The following is a 17500-nucleotide window of genomic DNA, read 5'->3' on the forward strand; positions in this document are numbered from 1 at the left end:
TAATTAAAAGTGAAAGTTAGAAAGCCAAAGCGACAGTTTTATTAACAAGATTTTTATGTTTATTCAGCAAGAACTTCCAGTAATCATTCAGAACATGAACAAAACCCGAGTCAATTATTTGTCTGACTGATTACTGATCATACACTGTGCATAAGTCCAACATTTAAGACTCTTTCATTCATTTTCCTTTCAGCTTAGTCCCTTTATTAATCTGGGGTAGCCACAGCGGAATGAACCGCCAACTACTCTAGCATATGTTTTACACAGCGGATGCCCTTCCAGCTGCAACCCATCTCTGGGAAACACCCATACACACTCATTCACACACATACACTAAGGACAATTTAGCCTACCCAGTTCCCCTATAGCGCATGTGTTTGGACTGTGGGGGAAACCGGAGCACCCGGAGGAAACCCACGCCAACACAGGGAGAACATGCAAACTCCACACAGAAATGCCAACTGACCCAGCCGAGACTCAAATCAGCGACCTTCTTGTTGTGCTACCCACTGCGCCACTGTGACGCCCACATTTAAGACTCCTAAACATTATTTAAACGCATTGTCAATAATTCTTTAGCACCTCGTATTTTCAAATCTTTAAATGATTTCTGAAGGATCATGTGACTTTGAAAACTGTATTAATTTAGCTGATAATTCAGGTTTATGATACAGAAATACATGGCAGTTTACTATATTATATAATATTATATCAGATGTTTACTGTATTTTTAATGTAGACAAATACAGCCGTGGTTAGCGATGAGATGCTGGATGTATATCCGTGCAGCTGTGTGTGCTTTTATCCGCGTGTTATGCTAACACATGATGATTCACAACACATGACAGCTTTTGGGAAATGAAATAAAGACATGTAGTGTGTCAGACTGCAGTGGTGTTTGCAGAGCCGTTTGGTTAATTATAATTGGAGCAGTTTGGTTTGGAGAGATTTAATTCAGAGAGGTTAATTCTCAGGGGATTAATGAGTTTTTAACCAACAGCTCTTGATGAGACGCGACGCTGTAATTCTCTGCCCACAGAAAACACTCAGAGCTCTTCATGTCTGAACGGCGCAATACTGGAGTCAGCACAGAACCAGACGCATGACGGTTATTACATGAAAATTAATAAAAATATAAATAATTAATGAAGAAAGTTCACTGCAAATCATTTCAAATTAAATTACGCAACAATTAATCAAAATAAAAGTAAAATACCTAATGAATGATGCACATTGGAGATCATTTAAATTAAATTACACAGAATAATCACAAATCTAATTATAAAAGAACGCAGTGTAAAGCATTTCAAATTAAATGACACAAAAATAAATTAAAATGGAAATAAATAATGAAAAAAGTACAATGTAAATTACACAGAATAATTAAAAATAAAATCATTAAATAATAAATAATTACAATAATAAATTATAATTATAAATAATTAATTAATAAATAATTATAATAATTAATGAAATCATAATAAATTAATTAATAAAATATAAATGGGTGTCAAGGTGGCGCAGTGGGTAGCACAATCGCCTCACAGCAAGACGGTTGCTGGTTTGAGCCTCGGCTGGGTCAGTTGGTGTTTCTGTGTGGAGTTTGCATGTTCTCTCCGTGTTGGCGTGGGTTTCCTCCGGGTGCTCCGGTTTCCTCCACGAGTCCAAACACATGTGGTATAGGGGAATTGGGTAAGCTAAATTGCTCACAGTGTATGAGTGTGTATGGATGTTTCTCAGTGATGGGTTGCGGCTGGAAGGCACTGCATGAAACATATGCTAGATAAGTTGGCGGTTCATTCCTCTGTGGCGACCCCTGATTATTAAAGGGACTAAACTGAAGGAAAATTAATGAATGTATGAATGAATAATATACAAATGGGCGTCATGGTGGCGCAGTGGGTAGCACGACAGCCTCACAGCAAGAGGGTTGCTGATTCGAGCCTCGGCTGGGTCAGTTGGTGTTTCTGTGTGGAGTTTGCATGTTCTCCCCGTGTTGGTGTGGGTTTCCTCCGGGTGCTCCGGTTTCCCCCACAGTCCAAACACATGCACTATAGGGGAATTTGTCCACAGTGTATGTGTGTGTGAATGAGTGTGTATGGATGTTTCCCAGTACTGGGTTGCAGCTGGAAGGGCATCCGCTGTGTAAAACATATGCTGGATAAGTTGGCGGTTCATTCCGCTGTGGCGACCCCAGATTAATAAAGTGACTAAGCTGAAGGAAAATGAATGAATGAATGAATGAATGAATGAATGAATGAATGAATGAATGAATGAATAATATATATTTGACACATTAAAAAACACTAATAATTAAAGAAATGAAAATAGCAAATAAACAACACACAGTCAAACAATCAAAATAAAACCTTCATTATTAAAGAAACATGTTTAGAAATAATATAGAAATAAAACAAAGTAAAACTAATAAATAACATCAGAAAAGTGAACATTTAACTTAAATCAAACAATTTAGCTTATTCATTCATTCATTTTCTTTTTAGTTTAGTAGCTTTATTAATCAGGGGTCACTACAGTGGAATGAACCGCCAACTTATCCAGCATATGTTTTACACAGCGGATGCCCTTCCAGCTGCAACCCAGTACTGGGAAACACCCATACACACTCATTCACACACACACACACACTCATACATTCATTCATTTTCTTTTTGGCTTAGTCACTTTATTAATCAGGGATCGCCACAGCGGAATGAACCACCAACTTATCCAGCATATGTTTTACGCAGAATTCCAGCTGCAACTCATTTCTGGGAAACACCCATACACACTCATTCACACACACACTCATACACTACGGCCAGTTTAGTCAATCAGTTCCCCTATAGCGCATGTGTTTGGACTGTGGGGGAAACCGGAGCACCAGGAGGAAACCCACACCAACACGGGGAGAACATGCAAACTCCACACAGAAACACCAACTGACCCAGCTGGGACTTGGTTCAGTGACCTTCTTGCTGTGAGATGACAGTGCTACCCACTGCGCCACCGTGACGCCCCTCTTATATCCATATTTTAATATTATTTTCAACATTATTACAGTGAATATGCTGATGTAATCTTAATTGTGTTTGTGCTCAACAGATTATTCCACTGAACACTGATTTATTATTATACAAGTATAAATGACTGCACTGTCCATCGCCTGTAACCATGGCAACAACACAGCATCACTATTGGTCCATCACCACTCTGCTGCTTACCAGGCTGATATAGTGACATACAAACACACACACGCACACACTGCAGTCTTTTACCGGGGGTCTCTGGGGCTGTTGGGTCGACTGCTGGATCGCAGACGCGTCTCACTTCCTCCAGCAGAAACAGTGAGCGGACTGAGATGCCTGAGACAGAGAAACACATCGTCAGACACATATACACACACACACACACATACATGCATAGATATACATACACACAATTATACACATAAACATACACACACACACACACACACACACACACAAAAACATAGTGTACACACAGACACATATAAACACACACTTTTATGCACACATACCCACTCACACACAAACATCTACACACAACATCCACACTCATACATACACGAAAACACACACACCTTTATGCACACACACACACACACACACACAGACACACACACACACACACACACACACACACACTTTTGCACACTCACACACAAACATCCTCACACAGATACATACACACACACATACACACACAAACACACATACACATTTACTTTTATGCACACAAACACGCAAATTCACACATACACACACATGCAAACTGTACATACTCGCACAAACATCCTCACATACACACACACACAGACACACACAAATACTTTTATGCACACATACACACTCACACACAAACATCCACACTTGAACACACACACTCGCATACAACCATCCACACTCATACACACACACTCAATCTGACCTGGGCTCATCAGGTGACGTCTCCTGAGTGTTCCCATTGGTCTGTGCAGGGCTGTGGGCGGGACTGTTCTCTGGACTGACTTCCTCTTTAGTGTCATTCTGGGCAGGAAGTTCGAGGTTTGCTTTAAGCCCCTCCCACTGCTGCGCTGCATTCTGAATGGCCAATCGACGCCTTTCCTGCAACAGAAACACATTAAAAATAAAACATCTGCATTTCCTCTGAACACTCCAGCATCTGGAGAATATCAGTATATATATACACATGCATACACCTACACGGAGATTTACATATATGGTTGTTGTTAATGTTGTTGGGGTTGTTGTTATTGTTACTGTGGATATGGTTGTTGTTACTGTTGTTATGGTTGTTGTTGTTGTTGTTGTTGTTACTGTTATGGCTGTTGTTACTGTGGTTATGGTTGTTGTTGTTGTTACTGTTGTTATGGTTGTTGTTACTGTGGATATGGTTGTTGTTACTGTTGTTATGGTTGTTGTTGTTGTTGTTACTGTTGTTATGGCTGTTGTTACTGTGGTTATGGTTGTTGTTGTTGTTACTGTTGTTATGGTAGTTGTTACTGTGGAAATGGTTGTTGTTACTGTGGATATGGTTGTTGTTACTGTGGTTATGGTTGTTGTTGTTGTTACTGTTGTTATGGTAGTTGTTACTGTGGATATGGTTGTTGTTACTGTTGTTATGGTTGTTGTTGTTGTTACTGTTGTTATGGTTGTTGTTACTGTTGTTATGGCTGTTGTTACTGTGGTAATGGTTGTTGTTGTTGTTACTGTTGTTATGGTTGTTGTTACTGTGGATATGGTTGTTGTTGTTGTTACTGTTGTTATGGTTGTTGTTACTGTTGTTATGGCTGTTGTTACTGTGGTAATGGTTGTTGTTGTTGTTACTGTTGTTATGGTTGTTGTTACTGTGGATATGGTTGTTGTTGTTGTTACTGTTGTTATGGTTGTTGTTACTGTGGTTATGGTTGTTGTTGTTGTTACTGTTGTTATGGTTGTTGTTACTGTTGTTATGGTTGTTGTTACTGTTGTTATAGTTGTTACTGTGGTTATGGTTGTTGTTGTTGTTACTGTTGTTATGGTTGTTGTTACTGTGGTTATAGTTGTTGTTACTGTGGTTATGGTTGTTGTTGTTACTGTTGTTATGGTTGTTACTGTGGTAATGGTTGTTGTTGTTGTTACTGTTGTTATGGTTGTTGTTACTGTGGTTATAGTTGTTGTTACTGTGGTTATAGTTGTTGTTACTGTTGTTATAGTTGTTGTTACTGTGGTTATAGTTGTTGTTACTGTGGTTATAGTTGTTGTTACTGTTGTTATGGTTGTTGTTACTGTGGTTATAGTTGTTGTTACTGTGGTTATAGTTGTTGTTACTGTTGTTATGGTTGTTGTTACTGTTGTTATGGTTGTTGTTACTGTGGTTATGGTTGTTGTTGTTGTTACTGTTGTTATGGTTGTTGTTACTGTGGTAATGGTTGTTGTTGTTGTTACTGTGGTTATAGTTGTTGTTACTGTGGTTATAGTTGTTGTTACTGTTGTTATGGTTGTTGTTACTGTTGTTATGGTTGTTGTTACTGTGGTTATGGTTGTTGTTGTTGTTACTGTTGTTATGGTTGTTGTTACTGTGGTTATAGTTGTTGTTACTGTTGTTATGGTTGTTGTTACTGTTGTTATGGTTGTTGTTACTGTGGTTATGGTTATAGTTGTTGTTACTGTGGTTATGGTTGTTGTTGTTACTGTTGTTATGGTTGTTGTTACTGTGGTTATAGTTGTTGTTACTGTGGTTATAGTTGTTGTTGTTACTGTTGTTATGGTTGTTGTTACTGTGGTAATGGTTGTTGTTACTGTGGTTATAGTTGTTGTTGTTGTTACTGTTGTTATGGTTGTTGTTACTGTGGTTATAGTTGTTGTTACTGTTGTTATGGTTGTTGTTACTGTTGTTATGGTTGTTGTTACTGTGGTTATGGTTGTTGTTATTGTTACTGTTGTTATGGTTGTTGTTACTGTGGTTATAGTTGTTGTTACTGTTGTTATGGTTGTTGTTGTTGTTACTGTTGTTATGGTTGTTACTGTGGTAATGGTTGTTGTTGTTGTTACTGTTGTTATGGTTGTTGTTACTGTGGTTATAGTTGTTGTTACTGTGGTTATAGTTGTTGTTACTGTTGTTATGGTTGTTGTTACTGTGGTTATGGTTGTTGTTGTTGTTACTGTGGTTATGGTTGTTGTTGTTGTTACTGTTGTTATGGTTGTTGTTACTGTGGTTATAGTTGTTGTTACTGTGGTTATGGTTGTTGTTGTTGTTACTGTTGTTATGGTTGTTGTTACTGTGGTTATAGTTGTTGTTGTCACTGTTGTTATAGTTGTTGTTACTGTGGTTATAGATGTTGTTGTTGTTACTGTTGTTATGGTTGTTGTTACTGTGGTAATGGTTGTTGTTACTGTTGTTATGGTTGTTGTTACTATGGTTATAGTTGTTGTTGCTGTTACTTTTGTTATGGTTGTTGTTACTGTGGTTATAGTTGTTGTTACTGTGGTTATAGTTGTTGTTGTTACTGTTGTTATGGTTGTTGTTACTGTGGTAATGGTTGTTGTTGTTGTTACTGTGGTTATGGATGTTGTTGTTGTTACTGTGGTTATGGTTGTTGTTGTTGTTACTGTTGTTATGGTTGTTGTTACTGTGGTAATGGTTGTTGTTGTTGTTACTGTGGTTATGGATGTTGTTGTTGTTACTGTGGTTATAGTTGTTGTTACTGTGGTTATAGTTGTTGTTGTTGTTACTGTTGTTATGGTTGTTGTTACTTAGTTATAGTTGTTGTTGCTGTTACTTTTGTTATGGTTGTTGTTACTGTGGTTATAGTTGTTGTTACTGTGGTTATAGTTGTTGTTGTTACTGTTGTTATGGTTGTTGTTACTGTGGTAATGGTTGTTGTTGTTGTTACTGTGGTTATGGATGTTGTTGTTGTTACTGTGGTTATGGTTGTTGTTGTTGTTACTGTTGTTATGGTTGTTGTTACTGTGGTAATGGTTGTTGTTGTTGTTACTGTGGTTATGGATGTTGTTGTTGTTACTGTGGTAATGGTTGTTGTTGTTGTTACTGTTGTTATAGTTGTTGTTACTGTGGCTATAGTTGTTGTTACTGTTGTTATGGTTGTTGTTACTGTTGTTATGGTTGTTGTTACTGTGGTTATGGTTGTTGTTACTGTGGTTATAGTTGTTGTTGTTACTGTTGTTATGGTTGTTGTTACTGTGGTTATAGTTGTTGTTACTGTGGTTATAGTTGTTGTTGTTACTGTTGTTATGGTTGTTGTTACTGTGGTAATGGTTGTTGTTGTTGTTACTGTGGTTATGGTTGTTGTTACTGTGGTTATAGTTGTTGTTGTTACTGTTGTTATGGTTGTTGTTACTGTGGTTATAGTTGTTGTTGTTACTGTTGTTATGGTTGTTGTTACTGTGGTAATGGTTGTTGTTGTTACTGTTGTTATGGTTGTTGTTACTGTGGTTATAGTTGTTGTTGTTACTGTTGTTATGGTTGTTGTTACTGTGGTAATGGTTGTTGTTGTTGTTACTGTGGTTATGGATGTTGTTGTTGTTACTGTGGTTATGGTTGTTGTTGTTGTTACTGTTGTTATGGTTGTTGTTACTGTGGTAATGGTTGTTGTTGTTACTGTTGTTATGGTTGTTGTTACTGTGGTTATAGTTGTTGTTGTTACTGTTGTTATGGTTGTTGTTACTGTGGTAATGGTTGTTGTTGTTGTTACTGTGGTTATGGATGTTGTTGTTGTTACTGTGGTTATGGTTGTTGTTGTTGTTACTGTTGTTATGGTTGTTGTTACTGTGGTAATGGTTGTTGTTGTTGTTACTGTGGTTATGGATGTTGTTGTTGTTACTGTGGTAATGGTTGTTGTTGTTGTTACTGTTGTTATAGTTGTTGTTACTGTGGCTATAGTTGTTGTTACTGTTGTTATGGTTGTTACTGTTGTTATGGTTGTTGTTACTGTGGTTATGGTTGTTGTTACTGTGGTTATAGTTGTTGTTGTTACTGTTGTTATGGTTGTTGTTACTGTGGTTATAGTTGTTGTTGTTACTGTTGTTATGGTTGTTGTTACTGTGGTTATAGTTGTTGTTACTGTGGTTATAGTTGTTGTTGTTACTGTTGTTATGGTTGTTGTTACTGTGGTAATGGTTGTTGTTGTTGTTACTGTGGTTATGGTTGTTGTTACTGTGGTTATGGCTGTTGTTGCTGTTGCTATAGTTGTTACTGTCATTATTATGGTTGCTGTTACTGTTGTTATGGTTGTCGTTACTGTTATTACAATTGCTGTTACCGTTGTTATGGTTGTTGTTGTTGTTGTTGTTGTTGCTACTATTGTTGTTGTTAATGTTGTCATGGTTGTTTGTTTGTTGATTTCTCTGTAACCTATAACATATTCACAGCCATTTATCAATTTATCACATTTTCAAAAATATATTTATATTTATTAGACGATCATAATGTGATGATCTGCAGCACCACTGAACTTTAATATGTTTATAATCTGCCAGATCAATGAGATTATGGAGAAACAGCGTCTGCTTTTCTGAGGTTTGACCTCCAGTCGCTCTCTAAGAATAAAGGCTTTAATAAAGGAGTTGAATGAGTGACACAGATGAGCTGAAGATTCTGATCTGCAGCTTCCAGATGTCTGAACCACAGAGCTCACTACATACGTGTGCATTTCAGCGTGTGTGTGTGAGTGAATGTGTTGTGCATGAGTGTGTGTGTCTGTGTGACAGAAAGAAAGAGTGTGTGTTTTAAAGAACTGAGCAGGAATTATCAGGCTTACATTACAAATCCCCCTTGATCTCCTACACAAAACTGCAGGAAAGTGCGTGTGTGTGTTTCAGTGTGTGTGTGTGTGTGCGTTTGTACCTTGTGTGCCGCCTGTTTGTGACTCTCCTTCTTCTTCTCATCCTCCTTTCGTGCTGAAACATTCGCCGTGCGTCTCTCCTCCTCCTAGAGAACAGCAGCACATTGTTAGTGTGTGTGTGTGTGTGTGTGTGTGTGTGTGTGTTTGTGTGTGTGTGTGTGTGTGTGTTTCATTGAGTGTGTGCGTCTCCACAATTCACAAAAACAAATAAATCTGTGTGTGTCCATGAAGTGAGTGGGTGTGTGTGTGTGTGTGTGTGTGTGTGTGAGAGAAAGACTCACGGTGATGCGCTTCATGTCGAGCAGCTGTAGGTGTGGCGAGCAGCAGCGCAGGACACTCTGTCTGAAGCATGACTCCACACAGACAGGATTGCCATCGAGGCTCAGCTCAGACAGAGAGCCACAGTCCCACAGACAGGCCAGCGCATCCACACTACACTCACAAGGGGGAATTACAGATAAAAAAGGGAATTTTCATTAAATAAAGAAGCCATCGCAGAATTCCTTGTAAAATACGTCAAAACTACTAACTAGGAATCAAAGACGAAATGAACTTGAAGTTAGAGATGTGAGATGTGAACTATGAGTAGCAGGACATCATGCTGTAATATCAATACTGCGACAGAAATACAACAGTTGTGCAACACATGCTCATTATGGATACGTCCCCCTGTATACATTTCTGGAGAGCTCCAAATATATCCAGGAGCTGCGTTTTTTTTGCAGTGTTTATTTTGGTGAATTCACCAGAGGCCGCTTTTTCAGATCTCAAATTTCACTCGCGAGTGCCATTCGCGCCTGCTGTTCTTGCGTAAATCCACTGCTGTCAACTGAGTGAATGACGCCCACCCTCTTTCCTAAACCGATAGTGTTTTAAAAAGCAATGCAGAAAAAGAAAAGCCCTCCCGGCTGCCTGATTTTTACCACATTTTCAGGATTTACCACATTCTCACCCTGTTGTTTACTTATTTATTTCTTTAGCTTTTGTTTTTGTCTTACCTGCTTCCTGGAACTGGATCCACATATATGGACATCATTTCTCTCTAAAAGTACATCATATCAAAAGATTATACTTAGATTTTTATTCTAATTAGGTTCTAATAAGCCCAAACAGCAAAGAGAAATAAACATGCATGTAAAAAACAGCTTGGGCCTTAAGAGGTTAAAAACAAAACACAGCCATTCATACCTCTGGAGATATAATTCGTCATCTCCAGAAATGTATATAGGGGTATGTTTTCAGAATGAGCCTGTGTTGCAGTTGTGAGAGAATTACAAGATGCAAATTAAAAATTGCAAGAATATAATTTAAACTCCAGATTGTGATGTTAAGTCAGTATTTCAGGAACTGTGATGTGATGTTTTCAATAAATTGTATTTCTTTATTCTAGCACAAACAGCCTTCCATACCCCCAACCAAAACTTATTTAAAGAGAATTAAAAGAGCCCTACTCTGCCCCTTTTTTAAAGATGTAAATGCATCTCTGCTGTCTCTAGAGTGTGTGTGTGTTTGAGTTTGAGCTGGGAATAGCACACAGATAATGTCAGGTGTCATGTGTGCTGCAGCGTCAGTAGCCGCGTTTCCACTATCGCGCTTAAAGCGAGTGAGCCGGGGTGAGCGTTGGGGTGGGCGTTTCCACTGTCATTTCTGGCGACTGATCGGGCCAAAACAGGGCTTCCTCGGAGCCAGCAACCGGCTTTTTTCAGCCCGTCAAATACCTTGGGCGAAAAGGGCCAGCTGGGGCTTCAAGGTGGAGTGAAAGGGGAAGCGAACTTGCCTGAGTCTGGTAAAGATGACATGCCATCATTACTCTAGTTTTCTGATTGCACAGGAGAACATGCGACAAACAAATAAATAAAGAAAAATAAGGGACAGAAAAACATCTAGCTGGTGAATTTAAGATTAAAACACCTTATAGGATAGGGGTCTTTTGCTTATGAGCGCTCTTATGTTTCTCTTTTAAATGTAAAAGTGTTGCATAAAATAATAGAGTATCTTAATTTAGAAGTGGCTTTTCTTTGCTGCGTCCTCCTCCATGTTTCAATAACGCATAATAATCTTTACACCATATTAAACACACAGCAGACAGTAAAGGTTGTGGAGGGTTTTTGTCAAGTTTAAAAGGTGTGTTTGTGCATGATACGTGCACGTTTAGATGTGTGTGTGTGTGTGTGTGTGTGTGTGTGTGAGAGAGAGAAAGAGAGACCGGGTGAAAGAGTGTTGGCTTGACAGCTCTGTTGATGCCGTGAGCGGCTGGGTTTCTTTCTTTCTTTCTTTTGGAGATAATACAACATATGAACACAACAGAAAGACAGAAAACTTTACTAATGACGTGTCCACTCTTGTAGGCGCAACACAACAGTGTCATATCTAGATAAAATAGCCTGAGCTATATTCAAATCATTTAAAGAATTACAAATATGGGATTGAATAAAATCACATTAAATAAATAAAACACACAAGCTAGAACAGTGTAGGAATATACAAGACAAATAAACTAAACAGTTTCAAGCCATTTAAACGTTCATTTTACAAAGGCCTCTCTGAAAAAAAGATTTGAGATATTGTCTAAAAACACAGGAGGAGTTCTGAAATATTATTTATAAAGTATTTGGAGACGATGATATAATCAAATCATGTAAACAGAGCATTATTGGGTGACTGAAACCATCAGAAACGACCTTCTCTTCTGTCTTCCTGCAGTGCTGCTTTACAAACAGATCGGGGGAAACTGCATGTGAAAAATGTGGCCTATTCGTAAACAAGTGTTCATGTGTTTATATGACGTGGTAAAATTTAAGATGAAATTGTAAATGTCGAGCTTTATTAGTGGATATCTGCTGAGCGTAACGAAATATAGGCTATATTTATTACTTGCTCTTATGTCCTGAAACACTTAAGACTTAAGATAAGCCAATAATAAGCAACATCCTTAAATCCTTCTCTTAAATAAAGGGGAATCACCTATTAAGTGTCATATAGCCTAGGGAAATATTCATATGTGCAAATCGAGGATGTTATGAAATACATTCTATACTGAGTTATTACCGGAGAATTTGTGTGGTTTTCTAATATGGATGGTGCGCTGGGTCATCCCTCTGTTAGTGGGGAGACCACTCGATGTACGATGCCAACAGTCAGTCGGCGAGTATAATGACTGAAAACACACAGGTCTGTGCGTGTAGACGTATACGCTGTACAGTAATGTGTCATCTGTTTGTTTTCATTTTAATCGTTTCGTGATGATGTGCTGGTCCGCTTTATCTGCCTGCCTGATTCCCGCTGAACTGGGCGGGTTGTGTGATGTTTGATTTGGGGGGCGTTCTGGGGGCGGGGTTTGCGTGATGCGCTGCGAGTTACTGGCCTGACAGTGGAAATACCACATGATTTCAGCCTCACTGCTCAACCTCCCAGGCGATTGGCCCGGCCCGGCCCGATAAAAGCCCTGGCTCAGGCTAGTGTGTGCTTCATGCTTCTGTCAGTCTATGTGTAATGTGAATTGGGACGCTGACAAGGGAGGTGCGGATCCAAATGCAGGTTTATTAAGACTGCTCAGGCAAGCAACGGTCAATACAGGAACAAACAGATGTATACAGGCAATCCTGAGTCATGGTCAAATAGCAGACGAGGGGTCAGTGTCAGCAGCAAACAACATAAACAATAAACAAACAAAGCAAAGATCGCTACACGGCAAGACAAGGCAAAGAAAACTGGTGTGTGTGTGCACGGTGCATGCTGTGATTTGTAGTCCATATAATGGCGGTTTTGTAGTCCAATTTGCATTTTTACCAGCAATCTTTCAGGATTGGATCGCTGGTGATTGTGACACTATGACGCTCCTGTCGCTGCTTCATCTAAATCTCCACATCTATAATCCTCTTAGTCTATGCTGACATTATCTTCAGCAGCTCAAACACTCTAATGGCTAATGGACAGACGGCTGCTTCTCACTCAGGGCTGCTGTTTATGCTAATGAGATGGAGAGATGGGCACTAGTGGGCGGGGCTTGATGAAACGTACAAAGGGAGAATGTCAATCAAAGTGTTTCATTCATCAAGTCTGATTATAACAAATTCATGTTTAGCCTTAGAGGCTGGAGATATTCACACACTGCTGACACACACACACACACACACACACACACACACACACACACACTACTGGGTTTACAACACGCATAAAAGTCATTTTTCCATAGCTGATCACTTTTAAACTAAATTTTACACAGATACTGAGTGACCCATGACCTTCAGTTAACCCAACCCACACATAAACACACACACACACACACACACACACAGTCAGGGCAGTGGATGCAGCAGGATGACACAGCAGTACTGAGGGACAAACACGCCGTCACACCGCATCAACACTGCAGCCACTCCTGCATCCGCTCACTCCCTTAGCAACCGCAGCACTCACACCATGACAACAGCGGAACAGATGACTGAATCCTGTTCCCATGGTTACAAAATAAAACACACTGGACAACAGTCCAAACGCTACTTGTGTACATGTGTGTATGTGCATGCATGTGTGCGTGAGTGTGTGTGCACTGCTGCAGTATTAGAGCACAGTGTGTCCTCAGGCAGCTTAAACACAAACACACGCACACACACACACACACACACACACACACACATGCTGATGCGATGCTGCTGTTACCTGCTGATGTTGTTGGTGCTGAGAAACAGGCGCTGCAGACGAGGAAGATGCTCCACATCCGTCTACAGACAAGCAGAAAAGATGGAGAGATGATGCTGCATCCTTCAGTCACCGGCACACTGATACACCCGTACTCACACACACATGCGCGCGCACAACGCCGACGGGAGGGGCAGCGCAAGAGCTGCGGGGGAGGGGAGAGTGTGTGTGTTCAGCATACACACAAGAAGTGCTTGACAGCAGAATAAGGCAGTGGTTTCAGCTTTCACACACAGTCGATTTGTGGTTGCTAAGGTGTTGTGGATGGTTGCTAAGATGATTTGAGGTGACTGATAGGGTGTTGAAGATGGTTTTAAAGACATTCCATGTGTTTCCTAGGATGTTGTGGATGACTGCTAAGATGTTTTGAGATGGCTGCTAGCGTGTTGAGGACGGTTGCTAAGTTGATTTGAGGTGGTTGTTAGGGTGTTGAGGATGTTTGTTAAAATGCTTTGAGGTGGTTGTTAGGGTGTTGAGCATGGTTGTTAAGATGTTTTGAGGTGGTTGTTCGGGTGTTGAGGATGGTTGTTAAGATGTTTTGAGGTTGTTGTTAGGGTGTTGAGGATGGTTGTTAAGATGTTTTGGGGTGATTGTCAGGGTGTTGAGGATGACTGTTAAAATGTTTTGAGGTTGTTACTAGGGTGTTGATGATGGTTGTTAAGATGTTTTGAGGTTGTTGTTAGGGTGTTGAGGATGGCTGTTAAGATGTTTTGAGGTGGTTGTTAGGGTGTTGAGGATGGTTGTTAAAATGTTATGAAGTCGTCGTTAGGGTGTTAAGGATGGTTGCTAAAATGATTTGAGGTGGTTGTTAGGGTGTTGAGGATGGTTGTTAAGATGTTTTGATGTTTTTGTTATGGTTTTGAGGATGGTTGTTAAGACTTTTGCATGTGGTGTTGTGGATGGCATCTAAGATGATTTGAGGTGACTGCTAGTGTGCTGATGAAAGTTGTTGAGATGTTTTTAAATGGTTGCTAGGATGTTGAGCATAGTTGTTCAGGCATTTCCAGGCAGTTGCTAGGTTGTTGATGATGGTTGTTAAGATATTTTCAGGTGTTGCTAGGGTGTAGATGATGGTTGCTAAGATCTTTGTACAACAGCTGTTGAGAACGGTTGCTGAGATGTTTCAAAGTGGTTGCTAGGATATTGAGGATTTGGTTGCTAAGATGGTTTGAGGTGGTTGCCAGTGTGTTGAGGATGATTATTAGATTTTTCCATGTTGTTTCTAGGTGTTAATGATGGTAACTAAGATTTTTCAAGGTGTTTGCTATGGTTTTGAGAATGCTACTAAGATGTTTCTAGGTTGCTGCCAGGGTGCTAAGGGTGTTACTATAAGGTTTCTAAGTGGATGCTAGGATTTGAGGAGGGTTGCTGCAATGTTACCAGGTGCTGGTGATGGTTGCTAGGGTGTTGTGTGTGTTTGCTAAGAATTTACTACAATAGGTGTTGAGAATAGTTACTAAAATGGTTCCAAGTGTTTGCTAGGGCTTTGAAGATGTTCCTAAGATGATTCAGGGTTGTTGCTAGGGTGTTGTCGGTGGTTACTAGAATGTTTACATGTTGTTGCTAGGATGTTGACAGTGTTCATTAAGATGCTTCGGGGTGGTTGCTAGGATTTTGTGGGTGTTTGCTAAGATGTTTCTAAGTGGCATTTAGGATGTTGCAAGGTTGTTGCTAGGGTGCTGTCGGTGACTGCTTGAGCGTTTCCATATTGTTGCTAGGGCGTTGACAGGGTTTGCTAAAATGTTTCAGGATGGTTTCTAGAGTGTTAAAGATGGTTGCTATGATGTTTTCAGCTGAATGCTAAAATCTCTCAAGGTTGTTGCTGAAATGTTTATACACTGTTTCAAGGGAGCAGTGGATGGTTGTTAAGATGTTTCTAGGTGCTATTATGTTAAAGATTGTTGCTAGGATGTTGGAATAACCTGATGATGCAATATTCTCTGATCTTTTGTCATCAGTCACAAAAACAGAAGTGTTTGAACACCTTAAACGTGCTGTTACTGCTGTCTGGATCTGTGCATTGATCCTCCTCTCTGAATGCCTCTATATTTAGCCGCAATGTTCCAGACACAATATGACGTCACCGTCCAGCCGATGTGCTGCGTGGCTCCACCAATCAGAGACACATCAGAAAAAACGACACCAATCACAGACAGCAGGATGACTGTGCTACTCTTATTTACTAAGTGATCAGATGCAGCATTTTCATCTGCCGCATTATAGAAAGGAGAACAAATCTAAACCAGAGCCACGCGATAACAATCAGAACACCTTAGCAACCACCAATAATACCTTAGCAACTGTATATCAAAGTAAAACACTGTAGCAACTGTAGCTTTCCTGGATGACGGTGATTGGGTTGTTTAGGCATGTTAAACTGACTCCAGTGTGTGTGCGCAAGTGAGTATGTGTGTGTGTCTTTGTGTGTGTACAAATGTGTGTGTGTGTGTGTGTGTGTGTGTATTTCTCACCACAGACATGATGTTGTTGTCCCGCAAGTTGAGTTCGGTCAGACAGTTCAAGCCCTGCAGATTCTCCACTCGAGTGATTCGGTTTCCAGACAGATTCAGCAAACGAAGCCTCGACAAACAGGAGACGTTTTCAATCTGGGAGATCTGAGGAGAAACAGACAGTCAGAACATCCTCCAACACAGCAACGTATCTGAAACCTGACCTCAAATACAACATTAATGCAAACTAACTAAATATTTGCGTTAGAAATTGATACTTTTATTCGTGCTGTTAACGACTAGTCATGCTTGTACTGTCTATAATTTTGACAATGCGTGATGTAAACTCAATCAGCATTGCAAGGTGTAATATGGTTTGAGGTGGTTGCTAGGGTGTTAGGGTGTTGAGGATGGTAGTTAACATGTTTTGAGGTGGTTGCTAGGGTGTTGAGGATGGTTATTGATATGTTTTGATGTGGTTGCTAGGGTGTAAGGGTGTTGAGGGTAGTTGTTAATATGTTTTGAGGTTGTAGTTAGGGTGTTAAGGATGGTTGTCTATATGTTTTGGGGTGATTTCTAGGGTGTTGAGGATGGTTGTAATGTGTTTTGAGATGGTTTCTATGGTGTTAAGAACGGTTGTTAAAATGTTTTGAGGTGGTTTATAGGATGTTAGAGATGGATAAGATGTTTTGAGGTGGTTGCTAGGGTGTTGAGGATGGTTGTTAAAATGTTTTGAGGTGGTTGCTAGGATGCTGAGGATGGTCAAGATGTTTTGAAGTGGTTGCTATAGTGTTGAGGATGGTTGTTAAGATGTTTGAGGTGGTTGCTATGTGTTGAGGATGGTTGTTAAGATGTTTTGAGGTCGTTGCTAAGGTGTAGAGGATGGTTGTTAAGATGTTTTGAGGTAGTTTCTAGGTTGTTAAAAATGGTTAAGATGTTTTTAGGTGGTTGCTATGTGTTGAGGATGGTTGTTAAGATGTTTTGAGGTTGTTGTTAGTGTGTTGAGGATAATTAAGATGTTTTAGGGGGTTTTTATGGTGATGAGAATGGTTGTGAAAATGTTTTGAGGTGGTTGCAATGATGTTATGGATGGTTGTTAAGATGTTTTAAGGTGGTTGCTAGGGTCTTGTATATGGTTGTTTAGATGTTTTGAGATGGTTGCTAGGGTGTTGAGGGTGGTTGTTAGGATGTTTTGAGAAGGTTGCTAGGGTGTGGAGGATGGTTGTTAGGATGTTTTAAGAAGGTTTCTAGGGTGTGGAGTATGGTTGTTAAGATATTACTCTCTGTTGTTGGTGGTTGCTAAAATGTTTCTACAACAGGGGTGAGGATCTTACTAAGGTGTTTCTAAGCGACTGCTGATGTTGAGGGTTGCTACCGTGTTTTCAGGTGGTTGCTACAGTGTTATTGATAGCTGCTAGCATTTTTTTCCAGATTGTTTCTAGGGTGTTGTGGGTGTTTGTTAAGATGTTTTAGGGTAGTT

The 17500-nt window shown here is 39.8% G+C and overlaps 1 protein-coding gene across 1 annotated transcript in view; it reads right to left on the bottom strand.

Moving 5' to 3' along the window:
* Positions 1–17500, bottom strand: part of LOC130245336 (leucine-rich repeat-containing protein 49) — a 43462-nt gene that overhangs the window by 15341 nt on the left and 10621 nt on the right. Inside the window, exons 8-13 of the mRNA XM_056478004.1 lie at positions 16042–16185; positions 13532–13593; positions 9148–9298; positions 8869–8952; positions 3952–4127; positions 3279–3365 (exon numbers count right to left, since the gene is read on the bottom strand). Coding sequence (XP_056333979.1) covers positions 3279–3365; positions 3952–4127; positions 8869–8952; positions 9148–9298; positions 13532–13593; positions 16042–16185 — 704 coding nt within the window. The remainder of the gene's footprint in view (positions 1–3278; positions 3366–3951; positions 4128–8868; positions 8953–9147; positions 9299–13531; positions 13594–16041; positions 16186–17500) is intronic.

The sequence above is a fragment of the Danio aesculapii genome, chromosome 18 (assembly GCF_903798145.1).
Source record: "Danio aesculapii chromosome 18, fDanAes4.1, whole genome shotgun sequence".
NCBI lineage: Eukaryota > Metazoa > Chordata > Actinopteri > Cypriniformes > Danionidae > Danio > Danio aesculapii.